Source organism: Larimichthys crocea, chromosome XIII, assembly GCF_000972845.2.
Source record: "Larimichthys crocea isolate SSNF chromosome XIII, L_crocea_2.0, whole genome shotgun sequence".
Classification (NCBI taxonomy): Eukaryota; Metazoa; Chordata; class Actinopteri; family Sciaenidae; genus Larimichthys; species Larimichthys crocea.
Window position 1 is genome coordinate 9480761 of NC_040023.1, and position 18017 is coordinate 9498777.

At 41.6% G+C, this 18017-nt stretch overlaps 2 protein-coding genes across 2 annotated transcripts; both read left to right on the forward strand.

Annotated features, from left to right (window-relative positions):
- Window positions 1-661: 661 nt before the first annotated feature.
- On the forward strand, window positions 662-12452 carry eloa (elongin A). The gene is made up of 12 exons (XM_010745690.3): window positions 662-929; window positions 4672-4728; window positions 5144-5256; window positions 6154-6743; window positions 8020-8348; window positions 9095-9206; window positions 9957-10109; window positions 10356-10453; window positions 10619-10799; window positions 10890-11022; window positions 11164-11330; window positions 11417-12452. Exons 1-12 carry the CDS (start codon window positions 858-860, stop codon window positions 11476-11478), a joined length of 2067 nt encoding a protein of 688 aa, XP_010743992.3. The 5' UTR covers window positions 662-857; the 3' UTR covers window positions 11479-12452.
- Window positions 12453-13923: 1471 nt separating this feature from the next.
- On the forward strand, window positions 13924-16944 carry pithd1 (PITH (C-terminal proteasome-interacting domain of thioredoxin-like) domain containing 1). Its single transcript, XM_019270764.2, has 6 exons — window positions 13924-14274; window positions 15022-15065; window positions 15606-15683; window positions 15868-15972; window positions 16199-16307; window positions 16427-16944. The coding sequence occupies exons 1-6, from the start codon at window positions 14083-14085 to the stop codon at window positions 16526-16528; spliced, it is 630 nt and encodes a 209-aa protein (XP_019126309.1). The 5' UTR covers window positions 13924-14082; the 3' UTR covers window positions 16529-16944.
- The last annotated feature ends 1073 nt before the right edge of the window (window positions 16945-18017 follow it).

Sequence of the window (18017 nt, forward strand, 5' to 3'; positions counted from 1 at the left end):
GTCGTGCAGTCATGTTGTACAGTTACGTATTGTTCCTTTTAAACTACAACATAAGTATTATTCTTATTGTTGGTTTGTTTTCATTGTTTGCACGTTAAAATTAAGAAGATTAGTTAGTGACATGCATTAATGAGACATGTGTGTTTACAGATGGTGAGAGAGAGTTTAGTAAAGGGAGATGTGACTGCATCTTCAACCAATACCGTGCCTGACTAGACATAACCCTGAAAGAGACAGACAGACATATCCGTTAAGTACAGTATTTTTCATATTTTTTAAGAAAACAGGGATCCTATAGTTCAAAAACTTGAAGTGATGGAGGAAAACTGAGATCAGTTTTGGATTCTGCACACAAATATTAGTTAAAAACAGCTGACAGACCCAACACATTTCACCGACCCTGTGACAAACAAACCCTAAACTTGAAAACTCTATTTTATTTTTTAAATTAAAGAATTCACCAAATAAAACTTAAACCTTCACATAAAGTCACTTTCTTCTTTGTAATCGGATCCACAATAAATCACACCTGACCTCAGCTGACGTCACACCGACAGGTGTCACCCCCCCCCCCCCCCCCCCGCGTGCGGCGTCAGCTGTGCTGTGTGACGTAGTTCCGTCTTTTGCGTGACTGTTATCTTAATGTACAAACTTTCTCTTTTGTTTCTCCCGCCATCAGTTTTAAATCTTCTTCTTAACATGTTTATTGACGCTGTGTTATTATTATTGTTTTTAATTTATTTTTAAGCGTCGCCAAACAAACAAAGCGGAACCTTTGTTTTTGGTTCCGCCCCCCTCTTGTCTCTGCTCGCTCAGGATGAAGTAGCTTCCGGGCGGACAGGGTGCCAGCAGTAAACATGGCGGAGGAACTGCTGGAAGCAGTGGACAGACTTCGGGCTCGGCTCCTGGAGACTCCGGAGCCTCGAAAGGTAACGACCGAGCGGGCCGACGTGGACCGGTTCGGTGTTCGGCACCGACCGTCTCTCGACACGCGGCGGCCGGAGGAGAAAAGACGCAGCGCGCGGCGGTTAAAACGGTTTTTTAAATGCTGCGTTCGTGGGCCGCTGTCGTGCTCGGACATCTGAGACACGTTCACGTCAAACAGCATTCATGTAGTTTAAAAAAACAAAAAAACAAATTAAAGTATCTCTGAAACAACTTCAGATCTTTGTTTAAGTAAAAGTATCAATACCACTCTGCAAAACAATACTTTAACTTTAATTTAAAGTAAAAGTATTAGTTTCAAAATATAGCTTATGTCGACGAGAATAGAATATAATAGAAAGCTTTTATTGATTAGATTAGATTAGATATACTTTATTTATCCCACCACGGGGAGATTTACTTGTTACAGCAGCAGAGGAAAGTGTAGCACACACTACAGAATTAGAAAAAAGTAGAAAAGGCAAAAAAAAAAAAACACATTAAACAGACAGAAATATCTATAACCTACACAATAAACACCAAAAACAACCTACAAACAGACAAGTACTGAGGATAAAAGTGCCATGATATATATATAAAAAGAGTATTGCAATGTAAAGTGACCATAGTGTTGTCATTGTACAACAGATATACTGTAAGCACAATGAAATTACAGGGGGCTTCAACGAGGTGCTGGTCCTAATACAGGTAATAGTACAGTATAGACAAAGATAAAACCACAATATAAATACAAATGCAAAAATAAAATATAGATGCTATATAAAGAAAACAGGGGGTATTCATTAAAAAGTACCAAAGTATTCATTATTCTTATATGCAGCTGGTAAAGGTGTGTATTATTTAATTATGTTAAATATCGCTGTGTAGCTCGTGAATGTCTCCCCTGGGATTGATTAAGTGATTGAGAATTTTATTTCGAACATGTAAAAGCCAATTCTAATTAAAAAAAAGATGAAATAAAAATAAGAGTTATACAATGAAAAAAGAAAACCTGCACACGCACCATCTCAACTGTTCATTTCTCCTAACCAATGCATCAATAAAGTGTAATCATTTATATCTATATAAGAAGGAACACGACCACATGTCCTTCAGTCCAACAGCTGTCAGACCACCAGCATGACTTGTGCGGCTGTGACGATCATTGAAGTCTATCTTATCGTTTCTTATCTTAAAATAAATGTAGTGGATTGTGGTGGCGTAGAATTATAAAGTGGCAGAAAATGGGAGATGTTCAAATAAGTAAATACCTCAAAATAGTATATGTACTTCACACTGCTGAACACTAGTGGTAGTTTTCTGTAGTAATTGTTCAATTCTGTAGCAATTTAATGGTAGAGAAGAAAATCAACCTGTGGCATTGTGTTACAGTAACTGTAAGGTAAACACATGACGAGGGAATGTAAATTATAACAACTAGAACTATGTTTCTAGAATACAATAATACTTTCACACGTTTTAACAGTAAATTAAGTAAATTAAACTCAATTATTAGTAGAAGGAGCTACAGTTTTCCACAAGTATCCCATCATAATGAAATGTATTTCTCTTTAATATTATATGTGCACTCGTCTTTCAAAAAAAAAAAAAAGCTTTTCTGACCAATAAATCTACAAACAACTGTGACATTAGATAGATAGATAGATAGATAGATAGATAGATAGATAGATAGATAGATAGATACTTTATTACATTAGAATTAACCTATAACACGGGAGCCATATGTTAAATTTAACCTGAGACAGATCTAAATTTAAATGTACAGAAAAAATTAAACATCTGTAGCAAAATTAAACATTTGCATAGGATTTAAATGTACAGAGGAAATATATACAGAAAGTATATAAAAGATAGAAAGTAAGTAAAAAATATTACAAACCCGAGGTCAAAATATAATGAACATACATTAAATCTTACTTGAATCTATGAGACATTTAATGTGTAATAGGTTGATTAATCCTAAAACAATACCTACGGTTCCAGTATTTCCGAGCAGGCCGTGAAGGCAGCATGTGCGACGTCACGGTCATTAAGGCTTTTAACGCGTTATAACGCACTTCTTTAACGCCGCGCGCGTTAGCTCGCGATCACAGCGGTCAGCTGGCTGTGATGACGTCATTAAAAAATAAAATAAAAATAAAAAATCACGGCAACAATCCGAGCAGCCGACCCCGGAGCAGGGCTCGGGGGTAGCCGTTAGCTCTGCACGGCTAACTGACCGACCTCAGGCCTGTGACGCTCACCTGACCTCACCTGAGTCCGCTCACAGCTCACGCCGTCACTGACCTGAGGTCTGCCGTCCGTGTGACGCGTTTCAACAACAATTTAAAACACTTCCCTTTGTTTACTTTCTCTGCTGAGATGTGACCCAGCTTCCTCCCAAACACAAAGCAGCTGATCTGCGTGACACGTCCGCTTCATATCAGATGTATTCCCCTTTGATTAAAGTCTTAATTAGAGTTTAAATTAAAATAAATTGCAGCTCTGTTCATTTATTTATTTATTTGTTTGTTTACTACAGCCCTGCCCCGTTAGGCCACGACACCATCCAGTGATGCAAAGCTGGTTAAAGCTGCTGCTAACAGTCATTCAATTTATTTCATTTAATGGGACCATGTACAGTATTAAACATAAACATAAACTATTACATCTGATGTGCTGCACCAGAGTTAGTTTTTTTTTATCTGCAGACACAATTAAAACACATCACGGCACAATAACAAACAGTACAAAGCAGAAAACCACAGAGGACACATGATACAAAAATACAAACTTAATTAAATAATTAAAATGACAGGAAGAGGTCTGCTGTGTGAGCACATGTGTGATGTAAATCATCCTGATATTGAAACCTGGCCGTGCGTGCATATATAGATATGTAAATATGTGTTTAAGTAGTTCCATACAGTAGATGACACCTCCATCCTGTCTTTTTTATTATTATTATTAAGGCTCACTTGTATCTTTTTCAACACTGCCGTCACTTCCTCTGACAATAATAATGATAAAAAAAGAAACACAAAACCTTAAAACATTTAGTTTTTATTGTCGGAAATACAAGCGATAGTAGTTTTGAAACATAAGTAGTCAGATTTTGAAGTAAAAGTACATAAGGATAAACTTCTAAAAGTATTAAAAGTCGTGTCATGTTTGTGTATTAATGATGCATTAACGTGTATATCACTTCAGTGTTTCAGCTGGTAAAGGTGTGGCTTATTTTAATTATTTATATGCTTATGAAATCATAATTTATTTGAGATTTGAAACTACTCCTCAGGAAGATGAGCTGATCTTTTTAAACAAACATTAAAATAATCTGAACTCCAGGTCGCTTTCGAGTTTGTCTCACCTAAACGTTGAACCTCTGCATCTGATAACAGGTGGTGGTACAGTACACCGCTCACATGTACCACCTGAGCAGGTCATGCGATAAGTTATCTCCATGACAACTGAGCAAACTCCATCAGCAGAGGAAGACGAGGCCGGGTGTCTGATTCTAGTTAATCGAGTTAGTTAACTAATCAAAGTTTGAACTGATTTACAGCATTAACAGCCAGAGGCATTAAAGAGATGTTTGGTTTATGGATATTTTACCTTGAATGATGATTAAAATAGTTACAGTTACAGACAGGAGTTAATGTCAGAGTTTTTATGATTAATCTCACTGTGTCGACTTCTGAAAATGTCAGCTTTAATATCTAATTATTTCTTCTGTTTTTCTTCCAGCTTCTAAAGACGTTCAAACGTCTGGGGGAACTTCCCATGACTGTGGACATCCTGGTGGTAAGGACGTGTTGGTTCATCGATCGCTTCAATGTCTGCTGATTTAAAAATAAGAAATAAATGCTGCTGTAGACCTGCTGGACCTCGTTTGAACCCTAAAAACATTATGAGACAGAGGTCGTAGTGTGCAGCTTCACCTTTTTCAAGTCTTTCCTGTCAGGTGCGATTCATGCACAACGATCAGCTCAGCCTCAACATGTTTCTGACCAATCCGATCACTCAGCTGAAGCTGGCAACGATGTGATAAAGCAGCTGTAAAAGTCAAATCCTCGCTGCAGCTCACAGATAAACACAGACAGACAAGAAATAAAAGAGTCAGACTTTGAGGAAAGATTTCATGACCTTCTGTTGTTGGTTTAAATCAATAAATCTGGGCTCGGTGTTCATGTTTTCACTTTGTTTTGTTCTCTCGTAGGAAACTGGAGTGGGGAAGACTGTGAATTCTTTTAGGAAACATGAAGTAGCTGGAGATGTGGCCAAAAGCCTCGTAGCCAAATGGAAGAAACTGGTTCCTCAGTCTGCAGACAGGTGTGTTTTGCATAGCTGTGCCTCGACATGCAAACCGCAGGAAGGCGCAGGTGGAGCAGGCCACGCTTTAGCTTTCATGATCCTGCCGTGATCGTGCACAATGCTCAACCGTTCTTTAAACTTAAATGTCCGCCGCTCTGTTCTCTCTATCAGGGACGTCTAGAACAAATTATGGAAAAAAATATATGACACCGAAGCTGAACCGAGGTGTTCCTGATGAGAGACGGGATAAGGCAGCACTCACATTAAACTAATTAAACTAATTAAACTAATAGTTTGTCTCTCTCTTTGTTCCTGATTGACGAGATAATCAGGAACAAAGGCAGTGTCTTCAGTAAATCAAAACTCTGCTAGAGGATTTAAAAGATAGATTTTAAACACATGGACCTGCTTTGTTTCTATTTATTAAAAAAAAGAGGCATGACGAGATCAAATCTTTCAGACTCGGAGGGTGAGCAGGGATCGGATATTTCTTCTTAAATGCTTTGTTATGTTATGAGAAGTTAAGCTTCGTTATTCAAAGACGCGCTAGAAGTTAGAAGCGCTAAATTCAAATCTCTAACGCTGACTACAAAGTAGTCTCCGGTTCTTGAACGTCCTCATAGAGACGTACGTTACCTCCTCCAATTAACAATGTCTGGCTCTGCCACCCGTACACTCGGGGTAATCCAAACTTTTCTTGTCTGTTGTTCCCCGTTTGTGGAACGTCCTACCAGTTCCTACCAGATCAGCGGCGTCTCTCTCTACCTTTTAATTACAAGTTTCTCGTTCTCATTAAATTTGATGTAATTCTGTAAAACGGTGACGTGATGATTGATTTCTCTCTCCATCAATTGTGTGTTGACGTCCTGTCGTTGAGTCCAACAGTGATTTAACTCATCGTTTCGTTGTCTGCAGACCCACCAACAGCCACATCAAAGAGGCACCGCGGTCACACACACACTCTCGAGGCCCAGAGGCAGGTGGTGGTGGTAGCGGCGGAGAAGGAGGCCACAGACGAACCCGGGAACCCTCCCCTGAAGATGAGCCGCCCTACATGGAGGAGGAGGAGGAGGAAGAAGAGGAGGAGAGAGGCTATCACACGAACTACTCGCCCTCACCTCCTCATCAACACGAGCAGTACAGCCCTCCACAGCGAGAAGGCTATCAGTCGGACGAGTACGAGAGCCCCGAGCCCGAGCCAGAGCCAGAGCCCGAGCCTAGTCCTCCTCCTCCTCGCAAAGAGGTCCGCTACACCAAACCCAACAAAGAACCCAACAAGAACCACCATCACAGTTCCCACGGCGACAAAAACAGAGACAGAGACGAGGAGCGGCGGCAACGTCATGCACAGATGAGTACTGATCGAGGAGGGGGAGGTGAAGGAAAGAAACGCAGCGCAGACAGAGACAGACAGCAGAGTCCTGTACAGAAGTCTGCAAAGCACAGCAAGAAGTCCACCACGCACGAGAGCAAGAGGGAGGAGAAGAAGAAAGGAGGAGATGACGGTGAGTGTTGACAGGTGGATCTAAATATTAGAGCCCTCCAGTGATTTAACGTCGTACTCTGACAGAACAGAAATGAAATTTAATGCAAGGAATCACTGTAAATATGAACTCTGCATCCACCTGGAAGTAATGTAAATATTCCTTCAGCTGAACCGTGTAAACTACTGTCGCATGCCAGCCAGTCAGTCAGACATCAACAGATTGTGGTTATGCTCCTGCAGCAGTTAGCAGGATACTCAACAGGAAATGATGTGTAAAACCTGCAGAGTTCCCCTTTCTAGGCTTTAAGAGTGAAGAAGTGTTGTGACATCCCCAGTTTTGCTGGAGCCCTCTCTGACTTTACGAGAAATGATCACAGTCACTATAAACGCAGACTCCTCTGCCTCAGTCGTGGCTCAGGAGTTACAGATGATTCTCTGCATGTCGAAGTGTCAAATTGAAACCCGAAGGCTTCAGCTTTGGTGTGTCGATGTGTGCCTGAATGGTGAAAGTGCCTTCAGTGGTTGGAAGACTAGAAGGCGCTTCATAAGTACTAATGACAAATTGTTAAAACCTGCTTCACAAGCAGCGTCCCGGTCAGTCGATACAAACTTTGTTTACTCTTGCTCCTTGAATCTTTCAGTTCAAAGAGATTAATAAGAATAATGATCAACGACGCAAGCATTACACATTTTGCCTTTTAGTTTGAATGTTTCTCTGTGTGAACTTTTATATAGAAGAGCTGATGCAGACGCTGTGGAATAAGCTGCATGAGTAGATCAAAACTGTTCAGCGTCCGTCTTCTTTTTCCACCCAAATACAACAAAACCTGCTTGTGTCCTCTCAAAGCTAATCAGAAATAAAATTGGACTCTGCTGTAATCAGCTGACACAAGAATAGAAAACATTTATCACTGAGTAGAGGATCCGGTTTCATCGTCTATGGAAAGCAGAGATCAGTTACAGAGTGCCTGTGATGGTTTCATTACCAATGCTTACAATTGCATTTCATAAATATGAATTAATGATGATGTTTGTTAGATGATTATTTGTGCAGCTCTGTGCATCTGAACAATGTTTCAGTTTTATCAGCCCACAAAACGTGACCTCAACAGAGTGCAACATTCTGCTCGAGCTGATCGAGCTCCTGATACGACCTGTGAGCAGCTCGGCAAACAACAAACCATTTATCAGCAAAACAACAAGAGTGATCGCTCCGTTCTTAGAAAGCTGCGCTCACAAAGATTAGATGTTTCAGATAATTTATTTCACTTCATCCTCTGCCGCTGTGTTTCCAGGGCGGCCGCGAGTTTCCAAGGACTCTCCATCCAAGGAGGAGGAGGACTTTTTTGAGACTCCCACCATGTCCTTCGAGTCTTTTCTCACGTACGACGCCCCGACGTCTGTCAAGAAGAAGAAGAAGCCGTCGTCATCGTCGTCATCCTCGTCTCACAGTCGGCCGTCTTCATCCTCCGTCTCGTCCTCCCATCATACACGCACCCCTCTGCCCTCCTCTTCCTCCTCCTCCTCTTCCTCCAAAGCGAGCAAAGCTAACGGCACTCAGAGCACCAAGAGGTCGCATTCAGGCTCCAGTTCAGCTGCAGCGACACCTGAAAAACGCAAGAGGGTAAGAACGGCAGATCAAAACAATGCAGAATTTAAATGAATAATCTAACTTTCAGTTCATTGTTCAGCTGTACACCTGCTACTCGGACATAGTTAGCGACTAGGAGGAGTATTCAGGAGTGTTTAGCTGCTAAAGACACAAATATTTCCCTCCGGAGTTGGTGGAGACCCAAACAGAGTAAATATTGGACACACATTCAACAAGTAGCCTGAAACTACTTGTTGAAACACTCTAAATGAATAATCATGTCGCTCTGTAAGTGCTGGATGCGTAAATAAGATAACACAAATGTAGATTTGCTGTCAAAATGACATGCTGATGTTGTGTTCATGACTTTTTCTACCAAGTGAGCAAAAAAAAAAAGAGTGATTGTAGTAGTTTTGAGCTTTCGATTGCATCTCAGGTGCACGAACCGAAGCTGTGCTTTAAATCTGTAGGGTCGTGTTTGTTTCTCATTTATTCCACCGTCTAGATCATTCAGAGAAGAGCAGCAACCTTGTAGATTTCAAACATTTAGTGTCTTTGAGTGTCACAAAATATCTCTTCTTGTAGTTTCTCTGTTGCGTGCAGCAGCCTTATATAATCTGCAGCGATGTCAATCTGTTCATCGAACTGTTCCTTTATCTTAATCGGTAATTTGACTGCTAACCACAAACTTTTCATATTATCAGTGCACCGAACTCTGATTTAAAAAAAACAAGTTTGCATATCCTGCTTGTTAAATGTTGATGTAACGTTGTTTGTAGGTTGTGGAGGCCGTTCCGATTCTTCCTGAAATCCCTCTGCCAGCTATTCAACCCAATTACAGACCTCTGCCCTCCATCGACGTCACGCCGCTGTCCCCTCAGAGACGGAAAGGTAACATCCTCACCTTCTTCTAAACCACAAAGTCCATCATCATCACGTAGTCCTGATATTCTGCAGACAAACAGGTCAATATTTCCTCCTTTTGCTTTGTTATTTTCTGTTTTATCTTTCTGATGTTTGCATCATACGTCACCTTGTAACTCTGGCTTTACTTACACATCGGCCTTATTTTTACTGATCACTTTACCACATATTGGAGCCGTTAATTTGCTGCTGATGCAAACCAAACCTGGTTTGCTGCTGAGATGATCTTCTCTCTTTTAGGCGTTAAAGGAAATGCAAAGCGTCAGTGCTACTCTAAAGTAAAACAATAAACGAGCAGATATGGACATATTCTGAAATAAGCGAGCCATGCTTCCTGGTTAAAAGTCGGGTGTAGGGCAGAAATCTGATGACTGATCTCTGTATTTACAGATTAACTGTAACCAGGTCACTTAAATTCATGTAAACACGTTCTCTGATTTCCTGCCTAACCTGGTTTCTCTCCATGTGTGCATGTTATTGTACTGAGTGAGTTCATCTGTAGACTCAATCTGCGTCTTTGATGTCCAGAAGGTTCGCTAATCTGTGGTCATTTCAGTGATGAACCTTTTGTATCTTCCAACTGTAAAGCGGTAAACCTCAAGACACCTTGAGGCTTCTGGCTCACTGAAACTTGAAATATTCAAAATTTTAGGCTTGACAAGTACAAGCAGAGTCGTAATCTAGTTCTTTGACTCTGACTTCCTTCTTTGCTTTCAGTTCCTGTCTGCAACGATGAGGAGGACGCCGGGTTCACAGGGAAGCGATTCAACTCTAAGATGGTCGTCTACTCAGGATCCAAGACCTCCTACTTACCCAGGATGATGACTTTGTACGAGCAGTGCATCCGTGTGCTGCAGAACAACATCGACTGTAAGTGGAGCTGCTTCTTTTACTTTTATGTCTGGGTCAAATTTAATATTATTTAGTGGTATAAAAGAGGGGCGCGGCTCACCGACAGAAAGCCCATGAGATCACTTGAGTTACGCTTGTGAGCCGATTTGTGTACTCCCCTGTGACTTGCGGTCACACTCCACCTGCCTGTTATCCCACGGCGGTTAAAACAAACAAACACTCCTTGCACACGTGTAACCGTTAAGTGCCTCTGCGCTCTTTCAGCCATCGCCGAGGTGGGAGGAGTGCCGTTCGAGATCCTGGAGCCGGTGCTGGAGCGATGTACGCCCGAGCAGCTGTACCGCATCGAGCAGAGCAACCAGGTAACACACACACACACACACACACATCCACACCATGTCTCCGCATTGGCTTCACTTCACAGCCATGGAGGTCGCTGCTTGGCTGAAACACGTTGATGTTAATATTTCTATAATTTCTATTATATAAAATGATGGATGAAGTTTTGTCGGTCGCTCTCCTTTCAGTGGTTCACGGAGGAATCTGACGAGCTGTGGATGCGCCACTGTCGGCGGGACTTCAAGCGCGAGTCTCCTCAGGAGTACGAGTCGTGGAGGGAGATGTACCTGAGGCTGCACGACGAGCGCGAGGAGCGTCTGAAGCTGCTCACCCAGAACATCTCATCCGCACACGCCAACAAGCCAAAAGGTAAGCGAGGCTTTTACTGACTGAAGGTTTGGATCCGAGGTTGATGTCTTGAAGTATTTTTAATGTGACTTGTTGTGTTTGTCCTCGCAGGGCGGCAGGTTAAGATGGCGTTTGTGAACTCTGTCGCCAAACCGCCGCGGGACGTCCGCCGCCGACAGGAGAAGTTCGGCACCCTCAGCGGTTCATCCACAGCCGCCTCCACCGCGGCTGCAGCTCCCATCAAGTCAGTATTCTGCTGCCTCACCCGTGGTACAAACAGTAACATGCTCACAGCCCGGCTAACGAACTGAGCTAACAGCAGCTGCGGTTTACTTTACTGTCCATAAGGAAACTCTTAACTTTTGTCTCTTCCTGTGTCTTTCAGAATAAGACCAGCGAACATCGACTATTCTGGTGAATCCAGCCGCTCCACTTCCTCCCAACTTAACCCGTCTCCCAGCTCGTCTCGCTCCTCAGCACTAGGAGGAGGTGGAGGAGGTGGAGGTGGAGGTGGAGCAGGACCCGCCGCCCGTGACAAGCCACAGGTCAAAAGTAAGTGTTAACGACAAAAATGAACCATAACTTGAGTTCTTTTTAAACCTAACAAACGTTTTGTTCTCGTCTTCTTCCGCTCGCAGAAATCGCCCCCATGATGGCCAAAACTATCAAAGCTTTCAAGAACAGATTCTCCCGCCGATAGTGTGAAAGAGACTGAATGTATTTTATGAATTCCAACTTTTTAATTTAAGTTTAGAAAAATTTTACCGGAGACCCTTTTCAACCCTACACACACACACACACACACACACACGCCGTCATCTTCACCCACCAAACATATCAAATCAGTTGTTTGTTTTTATTTAAGTGATGGCGTCTGTTTGGAGGGGTCTTTTTAAATAAGTATTTGAAACATGAGTGTGACCTCTGCGTCAAGAAAATTAAGTCTCCAACGTTTAACAAGATGCAAAGGACACACACACAGTTTGTTACTTTTTCGTGTTTTGCAGCAGACATTTGAAGAGGACCTTTTTGGAAATACACGCGTTTGCTTTCTTAATGACGGCAGTAAAGATAGATCGACACCGTGTCTGCAGACTATATGAAGCTACTACTTAGCTTGGCATAGCATATGATAAAGACTGGAATCAGTGTAACGGTCGGTTACTAAATCCCCCTACCCGCACCTCTGAAGCCCCAAAACTAACATGTTGTACTTTGTCTGTTTTTAAACGGTTTAAATTGTAAAAACAGCATTTCTGTTTATCGGGGTGGAGACAACTGGAAGTTTGCAGTCACGACAGAGAAACAGTTTGGCACATAAAATGCAGTTTTTACATGTTTTATGTACATATGAAACAGCTTTAAATGTGCTGTTAGGCTAGCTGTTCCCCCTTGTTTCCAGTCTTTGTGCTAAGCTAAGCTAAGCAGCGTGATGTTGATCATCTTTTGTCAAGAAAACAAACAATATTTCCTAAAAACATCAAACTTTTTCCTTCATTGGACCCAAAACGTCATAGTTTTTTAAAATTTAAAGATAGGCTGTGATCGAATGAAACACTACACGAGGAAAAACTGATATCTTTTTAAAGGCATGCATGCTGCACGTCAGCTGAGGTATTAAGACTCCACCAGAGACGTCGACTGGCTGGTTAAAGACTTTTTTTTTTTAAACAACAACAAACAAACACACACATGCATAAACATGTTTTTAATGATATCAATGAGCTACACACACACACACACACACACATTGTAGACTTATTTTAACCCTCCTGTGGCTTCAGATCATGTTTTCCTGCTGTTGAATGTGTGCGTCCCTGTTTATATCTGCTTCACTGTGACAAATAGCTTGAGTGAGAGCTGAAGAGACGACAGGAAGAACAACAACAACAACAATAAGGAAAAATATCAATAAGGAAGTTTGATGATGATGATGATGAGATGTATTTATTTTCAACACTGGGACCTGGCACCCTACAACACGGGCCTGAAAGGAAGTAGATTTAAAATTGTAATTTTATTAGATTTTAATAAATGTTATATGGTCATTTTTATTAAAATTGACTTTTTGCCCTTAAAACTTGTGTTTTTTTCCCCCGTTAAAACACGTTAATGTCTCTTTAAATGTGTCAGTATAGACGTTCAATGGTGAGAGATGTAGCCAATCAGAGAGCAGAGAGCGCATCACGTGTTCAGTGTTTTGTCGTTCGTGCGTTTAATGAAGCCACAACTTCCGGCGAGGCACTCCTCCCCTTCAAAATAAAATGAGAAGAACATACTTTGATTTAAAGTTAGCAACTGTTTATTTTTTACACTCTGATACATGTATTGTTAAATAATCATAAACATTTGAAGAGATGTTAAATAAAAAATAAATAATTTAATGAGTCCTGTAATCTTAAACTTTTTTAAAGGTATTCAAATTGTTTCATATTAATTAATTAAATAAAACACCATGAACAAAATAAGCTAGAGTTGCAATGATTATATGATTAATTGTCAACTATAAAATAAATTACAGACTTTTTAAAAATCATTTCTCTGGTTTGGTTTCAGTAAATATATTTGGGTTGTGGACAAAACAAGACATTTGAGGAGATCCTGAGACAGTGTTCAAGAATTTTCTCACATTTTATGGGCTAGACAAGTTCAAGGTTTATACACAGTATACAGTGAAAACAGACAGTGTTTTGCAGGGTACTATGGTGCAACATAGAACATAGTGCAGCCAGGACTACAATAAAGTGTACACACATTACAAAAAACAAGAATGGCTACATGAATGTATACAGTTTGATATAGATTGATAGATACAACAGATATGGTATAAAACAATTAAGGTAAACAAGGTGCAATGTGCATGGATATATGTGCACATTTACATTTTGCTGTTCAACAGTCTGACTGCCTGTGGGAAGAAACTGTAATCAACTGATTAAGAATAGCGATCAGCAGATTAAACTAATAAGCATTAAAATAAGCACGATTAAATGCTGACATAATTTGGAATAATCCCATTTTTTGTGTTTAATCTAAACACCGTTTTTCCCAAAGTCTGTTTTCATTTCATAATATTGTCACTATAAAGGGCTGAAACAGTTACATGATGGCTCATGGTGATAGTTGTTTGTTTTATTTTGAAAACCTCACGCCGGAAGTCTCTTTCTCACGCCTGACGCAGAGGCTGCAGGCCGTGAAGTGAAACTTCGTGTTTCACTTTCTTCAAACCTCCGGGACCGAGCGGCTCGTTCTTCTCTTTGTCCGAGCGACCTTTAACGGAAAAGCCCCGTCTTTCAGCTCCGTGATGTCCGGTCACGGTCACGGTCACGGACACGGCTGCGTGTGCGAAGCGGAGCATGAGCCCGCGGAGCGGGGCCTGGAGTACGGACTGTACCGGCGGATCGACGTGGAGAAGCTGCAGTGTCTGAACGAGAGCAGGGACGGAGACGGGAAGCTGGTGTTCAAACCGTGGGATCAACGGAAGGAACGGGACAAGGTAACGGCACCGCGGAGCCTCTGAGCCCGGCCTGCGGTCCTGTCTGTGGGCCGCTGTGGTGGAGACACACGGGGTGCTGCAGGGTGACAGTGCACGTCAACAAAACTTTATTTATATTACAGAAGCTGACAGAAAACACCTGAGTTTGGTCCACAGGTGGAAGATGCACACATTTTACTACTAAATACTACAGTGCACAAATACTATTACTCATAGTATAATAGTATCAAGATAGATATATATACTTTATTTATCCCAAGCTGGGAAATTACAGTGCAGCATTACACACAGTGACAATACACAACATAAGAATAAAAATATAAAGAACAAACTATACATAATAAAATATATTGTATAAAAGTATATGCAGCAAATTGGCAGTGTTGCTTTAGTGCAACATCTAAATCTGCTAAATAACTAATATCCAAAGTCTTCAAAGGGTAAATATTGTACTGCATTTATATCTAATATGTCATTTTATTAGACATAGATGTAAACTATCATTTATATTTGATAAATGTTGATTTAAAAAGTGTATTAGATATAAATGTAGTGGATTTAAAAAGTACAATATTTGTCTCAGAGGCTAATATTGTACTTTATGTGTCACTACATTTATTAGATAAGTCAAGTTATTTTTATTTATACAGTTAAATATCACAAATTAGCCTCAAGGGGCTCCACAGTTTCTTTCACAAACCAGTGTCCCGGTCTGACGATGACCTTGTTTTGTCTTTTTTCTTTCAGTATGTCGAGAGCGACGCAGATGAAGAGCTGCTGTTCAACATCCCGTAAGTCCTAAAACCATCGTCAGCATCGTCATTGTGAAAGTTGTGAGTTTGTAAGCTGATCCTCGTCACAGATAATAAGACGTTTAAGCGGTTCTACTTTTATTTTAGTTTTATTTTTTTTTGATAACTCCCTTTAATCTCTCGTGACGGCTTCGGTTTTTCTTCTCGTCTTTCACTGCGTCCTGTTTTTTTTTTTTTTTGTGATTTCCACTGAAGAAACTTTGTGTCATCTCTTTCTTTAGGGGCGGCAGTAGCTCAGTCCATTGGGCTTGGGAACCGGAGGGTGGCCGGTTCAAGTCCCACATGGACCAAAAATATGGAAGGTGGACTGGTAGCTGGAGAGGTGCCAGTTTACCTCCTGGGCACTGCCGAGGTGCCCTTGAGCAAGGCACCGACCCCACCCAACTGCTCGCTGGGCGCTGGTCTGGCTGGCTGCCCATCACTCCACCATCTCTCTCTTGTACTGCATGTGTGTGTGTCCGGGTTAAAATGCATGTAAAAAATAAAATAGAGTGAAAAAATAATTTCTTCTTCTTTCAGTTTTACCGGCAGCGTGAAGCTGAAAGGCATCATCATCTCTGGAGAGGATGACGACTCTCATCCGGCTGAGATTCGACTGTGAGTGTCTGTCTTCTGCTGCTTCTTTGGTTAGTGGGAAGGGAGCCAGAGAGATTTACGCTGGATCAGCATCTTCAGCCCCCTAAGGCCTCCAGAACACCCCAGAATTTCTGTCTAACTGACACAGCAAAAGTATAAAATCTAAATCTCGTTGATTGTGTCCCTCTGTCTCTCTTGATTCCAGGTACAAGAACATCCCACAGATGTCGTTCGACGACACCGGCAGAGAACCCGAACAAGCCTTCAGGCTCAACAGAGACCCCTTAGCTGAGCTGGAGTATCCAACAAAGTGAGTGCATGAACTGTTTATTGTCCAAACAAGCTGCTTCAGGTCCTGAAGAAAGTGGCAGTAACACACAACATGTCATGGCTCAGGATGAGCATGTTTAATTCCTCTTGTGATCCTTTACAATGTCCCATCTTCATCCCGTTTCTCAGACGCCGACAGTTGATTTTAATTTCCGAGTTTTTGCCTCAAACTGAAGCGTCTGCCGTTTTGTGTCATGATTTTCCAGGATCGCTCGTTTTTCCAGTGTCCAGCACCTCTCCATCCACATCTCAAAGAACTTTGGATCAGAGAGCACCAGGGTCTACTACATCGGCCTGAGGGGAGAATTCTCGGAGGTCAGTCTGTTTGTTCCTCCTTTTTTCTGACCATCTGACATACCTTAATAATAAAGCTGAATGGTCACCTCTGTTGCACACCTCCGCTGTAAGCCTTTCTCCCTCCGTGTGATTTCTAGGCCTACAGACACGAAGTGACGATCTGTAGCTACGAGGCGACGGCGAACCCTGCGGATCACAAAGTGGAGAGCATCATCCCGCAAACCAACTTCATTTCCTGAGAGTCTGGAGGAGGAAGAAGAAGGAGGAGGTGGAGCGAGAGCAGGAAGAGGAGGAAAGAGGAGAGGTTTCAACGGTGTCTGCTTGACAGGTGTCCAAGAAGTCAAAGATGAGTCCAATGCTGCGTACCGGCAGGTTGGTTGAGCTCGACCAGGACTGAGCACGGAAAATCTGGAGACCAGAGAGCTTCAGATGTGTCTGGAAGTGCCAAGTTGTTGCTCTGTGTTGTGTGACGATAAAGCGTGAAGGCTTAATGTGGGCAAAAAGCTTAATAATAATAATAATAATAAACGCATGAAACATTTCACACTTAGTATGTATGATCCTGTATACTCTGATTCATGTCTAATGATCTCCAGCACTTCAATAAACTGACAGCTACTCTTAAATAAAACGCTGAAGGCTGCAAATAAATCAAGTGATGCTACTTTTTGATTCATTTAACACTTTGTTTGTTATGTTTACACCCTGGATTCATAATTAGGTATTAAATATGTAAAGAAGTTACATTTTCTCTCTAATATACTGCAGAAATTTACATTTTAGCCCACTTTGGGCCCATAAATCTAGATGATGTTCACTAACCTGTGCTGTGTGCATTTTCTGCCACCTAGTGGTTTGTTTAGTGACTGACGTTTTTGTTTCAGCATGTTTCTATGATCCAAAATGTTCTATTTGTCTTTCCTCAGTTTATCTCTGTGACGAGTTGAATTCCCAACATCTGCATGGTGCATTGGCACAATTAATTAATCACATTTGCTGTAATCTGAGGAGGAGTGAGAGGCGTTGATAGGTGGCCCATATGAAGGTATTCGAGGCCGAAGCTTGGACCAGATCCAAGACTTCCTGCAGTAGTATGGTCTATCCTCTCTTTTTATTCACAGCAGCAGCAGACATGACGTTAGTAATGCAGTGTGTCATCATGCAGTCAGTGCCTTTATGGGAATGTTCAGCGAAAATATGATGTGTGAGCTCTGCAGGAATGTCGCTATATTTAAAAAAAAAAAAATGCACCAAAATGGGAGAATAATCCTCCTTTCATGGTGGGAGTAGCAGTCTGTAGCTGAAGGAGCAGTTTAAGGCCTCCACTGAGAGGAGTTCTTCATGATGGATATGAGCTTTGTGAACATCCTCGTCTTCCCCACCTCCTCTGTGGAGTCTAGGGGGCAGTCCAGGACAGAGCTGGACCTCTTTGACCAGTTTCTGTCCTGCAGTGCTCTAAAATGTTTCAGTTTTACATGCAGTATAATGTTAGACAAACACGTTATCTCAGTGGTTCAATCCTGCTCTTATCTCAGGAATGCTTCATGGATCAGACGATTTCCTACTGCCAAAAATCTGGAAATTGTCATGCGTGCCTAGTTGGCTAGATTATTATAATTTTGTTCTTTCTGGCATCAGTAAAAAATCCTCTCTCGTCTTTGGCTCATTCAAAACATGATCACATTACACAGATTCTGACTACCGATACCTATCTAGTCAGAAATAAAC